The 8,281-nt window shown below is 35.7% G+C and overlaps 1 protein-coding gene across 3 annotated transcripts in view; it reads left to right on the top strand.

Annotated features, from left to right (window-relative positions):
- The window catches only part of Znf644 (zinc finger protein 644), a 78,594-nt gene extending 70,934 nt beyond the window's left edge, over nucleotides 1–7,660 (top strand). For 2 of the 3 annotated variants that reach the window (XM_042674948.1, XM_042674954.1), the window contains exons 5-6: nucleotides 4,299–4,401; nucleotides 5,966–7,660. In XM_042674948.1, the coding sequence (XP_042530882.1) occupies nucleotides 4,299–4,401; nucleotides 5,966–6,158 (296 nt within the window). In that variant the 3' untranslated portion in view covers nucleotides 6,159–7,660. Of the gene's footprint in view, nucleotides 1–4,298; nucleotides 4,402–5,965 lie in introns of those variants that run through there. The other variant, XM_042674969.1, reaches the window with a different exon arrangement.
- Nucleotides 7,661–8,281: the final 621 nt, after the last annotated feature.

Consider the following 8,281-nt stretch of genomic DNA (forward strand, 5'->3'; position numbering starts at 1 on the left):
AGAAGTAAAGGGCATCCTTGCTACATTGTTGTGAACTTGGCAAAAGTGTGTTCTTGACCTTAGAACTTTATAGAATGCACAATTTAAAGGCAATGAATTAGGATCTGGTGGGTGAAATTTCTAAACGAAACATTCAGCTACTTTATGAACTCTTTAAAATGCTTCCAAAATTGAGAGAGGAAGGAAGGGACTTATAGATAAAGTAAGAATTTGAAAAAAATAAATCACAGCCTGGTCATGCAAAGAAGGAAAAAGTGTTCAGGAAAGCATACGAAAGGTACCCCCAGAGACTCTTGCAAAAAGGTTGCTTGTATATTAGAAGCCTGGTGTTGTTCATCAGGGCAGTGCCTGAAGGCATGTCTTTGCTCCCTGCATTCCTATGTGGTAGCTTTGGCTCCATTGTTCCCAGGTGGGTTGGTTCACCCACTGTTTCAAAAGTCTTAAGTGGTAAGCTCTGGCTCATGCCCACAGAATGCAAGAGCTATGGAGGTTGGCTACCTCCATCTAGATTTCTAGATCCATCTAGTGGATAGTGTGGGCTAACTGGGTGCTGGGATGGAGACTTGCAAGGCCCTCGCTGGATCTTGTTCTTGAGCAGTGCTGAGTGGACCTATAGTCAGAAGTGCTGTACAGTCCATATACTAGGGCAGTGGGAGTCAGGCAGCTTCCAGGACCACAGGACGACTAGACACCATTATGTAGCTCCAGACTGGGAGAGTTACAGGCACAAAACTGGCCCAAAAGTGCTGAATCCTGAGTTTAGCCCTGCTACCGAAGGTTTGTGGGCCCAGACACCTCAGTGTTTTGGGGAGGTAGCACATGAAGAATGGTAATTTTGGAGGGTGAAAGATTAATGCTGTTTTCCCTGTTGAGTTTTGGACTTACTTGGAAGCAGTTATTCTTTCTCCTCTTTGGAATGAGAACGTCTGATACCACTGTTCTTGACTGATAGAGTAGTAGTTGAGATCTTTCATGAAAAGACCCAACAGTTTTCTAGATGACGTCGATTCACTTTCTGCCACCTTCAGTAGGTACCTGGAGTAAATGAATTTGTTCCTTTCAAAAGAAACAATTATAGCCTTAGAGAAGAAAATTAACCATTTCTAAATTTAATGTATTTTTGCATATTTTACATATATTTAGAATGTTAGGTTGAAAAAACTGAAATTTTTTTGGGGGGGGGTCCGGTCGTAGGGCCTGAACTCTGGGCCTGGGCGCTGTCCCTCAGCTCTTCAGCTCAAGGCTAGCGCTCTACCACTTGAGCCACAGCGCCACTTCCGGCTTTTTTCTTTTTGCTTATGTGGTGCTGAGGAATCGAACCCAGGGCCTCATGCATGCAAGGCAAGCGCTCTACCACTAAGCCACCTTCCCAGCCCTTGAAAATTTTAAAAGATGTTTGGAGTTTGTTTTTTTAAAAAAAAAAAACAACACAAAACAAAACACTGGTAAGTGAAAATAAAGCCCTACAACAAAGAAAGACTTTTTATAACAAACTTAGCTGTTTGGCAGATTGCTCATAGAATACAACTTGTTACACCTTTGACTATCAGTGAGCTCTCTATTGTTCTAAAATTGAATATGCTAGATACTCATTCTATAGTTAATGTTTTAGTGATTCCAGAACAAAATTGCTTTCCTTCCAGATAGGATAAAATCCATTAAGTGGAAATGTTTGTTAGACATAATCTGTACATCTTCTTTTTCCTTCGGACCATTTTGTGTAGATGGTCTTTTCATAAAGAGGTACCATATAGATATCCCCTCTGTATACATGTTAATAGTTTAATAGTGTGTTAAACACTTAGTTTTTAAATGTATTGTTAGTATCAGAGGGATAGATAGAATGCTAGTATTAGGGAAATAAATGGATTCATATTTCAGTTTATTCATACTTAACATACTATAAGGTTTAAAGTGATGGATGAGCATAAGAGGTATTTAGAATTTACTACTTGAAGACTTTAATATCTGAACCTTATTTAAAAGATTCTAAGACTTTTCAGTGCATGAAGTTCTCTAAATAGTAGCCCAGAAATTATGTCACATGCTGGCAGAGTTGTCCTCCTTCCTCAAGACAAGTACCTTCAAATACTAATTCCTATAACAACAGTGGGATTCACATTTAAAATTTAAATCTGCTCATTCATAAAACAGCCTGTTAGAGTCCGTAGGCCTTCAAAAGTCAGAAAAAAAACATTTCATTCTAAAGTCTAAAATATTTCTGCATATGACAGCATCAAAATATAACTTAAATGTTTTGTAACTGGTAACATTCTTTTGCATACTTTTTCACCCTCCTTTGCCTTTTTCCTTCAATGTGTTTTTTACCCCAACATTAGCATTCTGTGAACATTGTTTTTAAGTATTGTTATAATGTATTCTATTTGTATTCTACAGTAACTTATTTACATTTTAAAAGGAATTGAATACAGTGTGGCAACTTTGACAACCAGCAAGCTGTTCAAAGTAAGGTTTTACCTGTAATCTCATGACAAACCAAAAGCTTGCTCTGTTTCACACTACAGTGGCAGGACTGTGTGTGGTTTACCTTATAGGTGGAAAGAGGAGCTGGCATCTAGTAGCACTTACCTCTGAATTCTCTGGACTCTTTCCAGTGTGTGAATCTCTAAAATCCACTTAAATTCAAATTGCTCACCACAGCAATTAGGAAAAAAGAGGTTCCTAACAGAATAGGCGGCACTTTACTCTTTTGCACTAGTTGTGAAGAACCTGGTTTTACACACAGTGTTTTTATCTAAGTTAACCAAGCATACTTTGACATGAATGATAGAAGTATATTGGCTGGAAAGATTACTCACATTACATGGTGGTAGAACAGACTTCTGGTTGTACACTGTCTAATGTCCATGATTAAATTCTGAGTTTTGCCTTATTTTCACCCTAAAGTATTTGTTGAGTTCTCTGTGTGCCAGGCTCTTGACTGAGATAACTAATGAAACTGTCTTAAGAGTTTTGTATTCCAGATTTTGCTTGTTTAGCTTTGAACTAGCCATTCTTTCATATTTAACCTGACTTCTAATAGTTCTTTAATTAAGTCTTGTTCTACAAGTAAACAGAAAAAGATGATGGGTGCTGGCTGTTCCTTTTATCAACAGCCAGGTAATCAGAAATGGAAATCAGTGACTTCAGTGAGACCTAGGCTTCTTATGGCTTTAATTTTCTGTGTGGTGTTTCTGTTAGTCTTGGAACATAACTAGCATAAGGAACATTTTCACTGGTGTGTAATAATAGCATCTGTCCTTTTGGAATCTGGACATGTAACAGTTCATTTCACAAAACCATTGCATAGCTGTTCCTGTTCTCTCTTGGTCAGAATTTTTTCAGAGGGTTTCACAGGCAGTATAAGAAAAGCCATATGAGTGACTCTTCTGTTGCGTTTCTATCCATGACCCTTTGGGTCCCCATGGGTAAACTCTTACCGTCTCTTCCTTAAGCAGCACCCTGGATCACTACCATCCCTTTGGCTGAAGGATCGCTGCGTCTGCATTCAAAGACTTACAAACATTATATTCTAACCATTTCAACTTATTTATAAAAATATCTTTTTTCAAAATTAAACTTTTTGGAATAAATGATTTAAGAACACTTTCCTTTTAAGTCACATTTTAAAAAGAAACTTGAAAAAAATATAAAATGAAACAAATAAAAATAATACTGGCTCTAGTTCTAAACTTATATGCAATAATACAGATTTATATTTATTTTCTAATGAAACTTACATGTTTGCATAATTGTATGTGGAGTGCAATTTGAGTTTTTAGAAAGGGGGGCATAAAGTTTTTTTTACCCTTGAATTACTATGAAATTGATTTTTTTCATTGAACTTTACATTATGTTGATGTATTGCTCAGCCTTCAAAGCATGTTAGACCTACTTAATAAAATGGTAATCAAATACAAACTTATAATGATCTTAGAAGATTATAATTTTTTGAAAATATGGAAGATTTAACTATATTTTAAAATTATGTGTGACCAAAAGTAAAGATTGTCTTTATTGTAATGATTGACCAACTTAGTTTAGTTTTATTATTCCATTATTTGTTCCCAGTCCTAGTTTGCTGTAATACTGTATTATTTGATTTTTAAAAAGTACATGACAAATGACAAATATATGTGGATAGTGCAACTGCTATTAGATAATCAGCTGAAAGTGCATGCTGGTAGGAAGTGAATGCACATTTTAAACTATTAGATGACTTAACTTCTAAAAATGTGTCATTTAGGTATATTTTAAAATATATAAGGAATGTTAAGTCTTTCTCTTCCCTTTCTTAGCCTTAGACTGCAAGCAAAAGAAATCAAGGTCGAGATCTGGAAGCAAGAAGAAAATGCTAACATTACCTCATGGTGCTGACGAGGTTTACATTCTCCGATGCAGGTATATGCCTATTGCCAAATCTGATTGATTCTACGGATTTTGTTTTAAAGTGTTGGGATTTTAAGCTTGGCAAGGGTACATTCTCAACAGTCAAAGGCTGTTCTCAACATATAAGGGCACACAAAATTTTACATGACTTGTCCTAGACTGTTGTTTACTTTGGCAGCTAATCAAGTGCATTAGTCTAAAACCTCTATGTACTGTGATGATAAAAGTGATTTGTTTTAGTTGTCTGTTTCATTTTATTTTTTGGTGTTCTTTGGGTTTAACTCAGGGCCATACCCTTTCTAAGCAAATACCCTACCACTTGAGCCATGTCCCCAGCCCTGCTTGTTTTAGCTGTTGTATAGGATAAGGCCTCGAGTTTAACCCCAAGTGGGTCTAGACCTCATTCTCCTATTTATGCCTCCTATCTAGTTAGGATGGCAGGCACAAATCACTACCACACCCAGCTTTTATAGGTTGAGATGGGTACTCACCTGGGCTGGCTGAAACCATAATCCTCCCATTTTCTGCCTCCTGAGTAGCTGCCGTTAGAGATGTGAGCTACAGCATTCAGCTGTGTTTATTCAGTTGTGCTTGATTTCCTTTTTTTTTTGGTCCGGTCGTAGGGCCTGAACTCTGGGCCTGGGCGCTGTCCCTCAGCTCTTCAGCTCAAGGTTAGCACTCTACCACTTGAGCCACAGCGCCACTTCCGGCTTTTTTCTTTCTGCTTATGTGGTGCTGAGGAATCGAACCCAGGGCCTTGAGCATGCAAGGCAAGCGCTCTACCACTGAGCCACCTTCCCAGCCCCTGATTTCCTTTTTTAACTGTCTTAAGTTCTTGCTTATATGGAACATATTTTCTTTCCCTCATATACATACCGTGCATATACTCACAGGAAAATGCAGAGTTACACTTTTAAGTGATTTTGAATTTGAGATGTGTCTTTAGATTGATACATTTTGGAGTAATTGTTCTTGTTGTAAATGAGTTTAAAGGATTAGATGTTAAAGGCATTTAATTTCTACTTAAATAATGTACTACTTACACAAAATTTTACTGTTATTATATTATACTGTTGTTTACTTCAGCAACTTAGGCCTCTGTTATATTATGACTTGTAAAAGTGACTTGTTAGGAAAAATAGGAAGTTTTGCTATTAAGTCATTCTGACTTAATTTAGAAACTTGTCCATCACAAGTGCTATATGTAGTATGTAATGAAGTTTATTTATTTGTGTGCGTTTATCCATAATAGGTAGGGGATGGTTGTTTGTTTTGTATTTTTTAATGTTTTATTGTTACTATAAAGTTTTGTACAGAGGAGTTACAGTTACATATAGTTACTGGTAAAGAATACATTGTTTTGGTTCAATGTCACCCTTTCTCTCACTTTCTCCTGGTTTTTCCCTCTTTTCTCACCCATAAGTTATAGAGTTCATTCTCAACATAGTGTCTAGTGAGTGCCACTACTGCATTTATTCACCCTTGAAGTTTATTTCTTATGCTTGAAGAGTTTGTGTGAATTGGTTTTAAATGGAACCTGTTATGATAAGAAAACAACTATCAACTTCTCCTGTAGGTTTTGTGGCTTGGTCTTTCGAGGACCACTGTCTGTTCAGGAAGACTGGATTAAGCACTTACAGCGACACATTGTAAACGCTAATCTTCCACGGACTGGTGCTGGCATGGTGGAAGTCACGTCACTACTTAAGAAGCCAGCCTCCATTACAGAAACTTCATTTTCTCTACTAATGGCAGAAGCGGCTTCATAGAACCAGGAAACCTTTCAAATAGCAAATTTGAATTGGATGTATATTTGAAATTCTTTGTCTTTTTTTTGTAAGCCACGTTAAATTATCCATTTATAAATACTAAAGCAGGAAAATGGGGAAAAGTGAATTACAGTGACATCAGAGCAAACTGAATATAACACAGTAAGTAATCTATATATTTTATATAGGGGGAAGATGTGTTTTTAAAGTTTACTAAGTTTTGTTGGTTCACTGGGTTTGCTCAATAAAAATCTTACATCTAAGAGCCATTTATAAACTGTTACCCATGGAACCTTATAGACAGACTTATTGGGAAATTGTGTTTTCTGCAGTGTTACCAGACTCAAAACTCTGTTGATTCCCCACAAGACTTGCATAGAAAAACAAGATATTATATTTTGTTTGTATGTATTTAGTGTTTTGTATAATACCAGGAACTGCTAACTAAATTCACTCAATGTAGGGCATTAAATATCATGTACATCATAGTTTGAGACTGTTCACTCAAATAGGGGCAGAGTACTATTCTATCTAGATGTGTAAGTGTTTTTTTAAAATCACATGGAATGGTTTTTTTTATACTAAAAAGTGGAGGGAGATTTGTTTAAACAAGTATTTCTAAAAGAAATCTGTACATAGTTCTGGAAATTATTTGTGGTAAGGAAATATTCTTTACTCCAGTTGCATTTCTCAGACGATAAAGTGGTGCATCCATGCTACCTCCTACTTTGTCAACAAAGATGCTATTTACCCTTTCCATTTTTGTATCATAATAGATTAAAAAAAAAATCTAATGTTCTTTATGGCAAGACATCCTTTTGTTAACAGATTGGTTTCTTTTTAACATTTTCCCTAAAATTTGACATGCTTATAAGGACAGGTTTGTCTCTTACTTTATTTAACATTGTAGAAATGTAATTAATAATGATGCTCACTACACAGTTTAGAATAGGCTTTCTCATTTATATTATCTTCCAAATTTGATCAGTTAGCAAAACTTAATACACAAAATATTTCTACATATGATGAGAATGTTTACAATTTAAATTTTAGAACTTGTTTTGGATGTGATTATATGTACAAAAATTGTGTAACACTATGCTCATGCTAAGAACCTCCATAAAGGAATTATTGAAATAAATGTGCTGTGAGGAATGGAAAATATGGTGCGGGTGTCTTGGTCATAATAGATTGTGATTATACTTCTGAACGCTCGTTCCAAAAGTTAGTTCCTTGAATCTGAAATTAGATTCCCTTACAAATAACAGTTTTGTATGCAAGCACCATTTCATTTAATTTCATGTAGTTTGGCTAATATAATAGAGTTGAACCAAGGATATGCATTGATACTTTCCTTCATATGTAAATAAAGTTAAAAAACAGTTAAAATAAGGAGTATTTTGGTAGAGTATATACATACCTCACTGTCAGTGAAATTGCTTTCCTATGGTATATCTCCTTACCAGAAAAAGAAAAATCTCTAAATAAAAAAAGACTTAAAGCAAATTATAATGTCTATAAGTGAAGCATTTCTTATTACAATTGGTGGAGATAGTCCACTTGAAGCTTGTGTTTCATTAATTTAAATTCTTATTTTTTGCTAGGTTACTTTGCTCACAGGATGTAGTTTTTCTAGAAGTGTCATGTTGATCAACATAATACATCTTGATTAATTAGACCTCTTTATCCAGAACCTTTTTTTTTCTTTTTGTGTTGGTACTGGGGCTTGAACTCAGGATCTAGCTGCTGTCCCTTAGCATTGTCACTCAAGGGTGGCACTCTGACACTTGAGCCACAGCTCCAATTCCAGCCTTTTGGTGACTAATAGGGAATAACAGTCCCATGGACTTTTCTGCTCAACTGGCTTTGAACCTCTATCCTCATACCAGCTTCTTAAGTAGCTAGGATTACAGGCATGAACTTAGTTACCAGCACCCTGCTCAAAATGAGCATTTTTTTTTAATCCTGTGATTTGTTTGTTTTCTACCATTTCTTTTTTCTTTCTTTTCCTTTTTTCTAATGAAGGAGGGTGGTTTTCGATGACATCATATCTTTCCTTTACATTTATCTTTTCTTAAGATGACTTAACTGCTAATTTGAAATGTAATGTCATGAAATTTCAG

Source organism: Dipodomys spectabilis, unplaced genomic scaffold (genome assembly GCF_019054845.1).
Source record: "Dipodomys spectabilis isolate Male_0828 unplaced genomic scaffold, ASM1905484v1 ptg000002l, whole genome shotgun sequence".
In the NCBI taxonomy this organism is placed as follows: Eukaryota; Metazoa; Chordata; class Mammalia; order Rodentia; family Heteromyidae; genus Dipodomys; species Dipodomys spectabilis.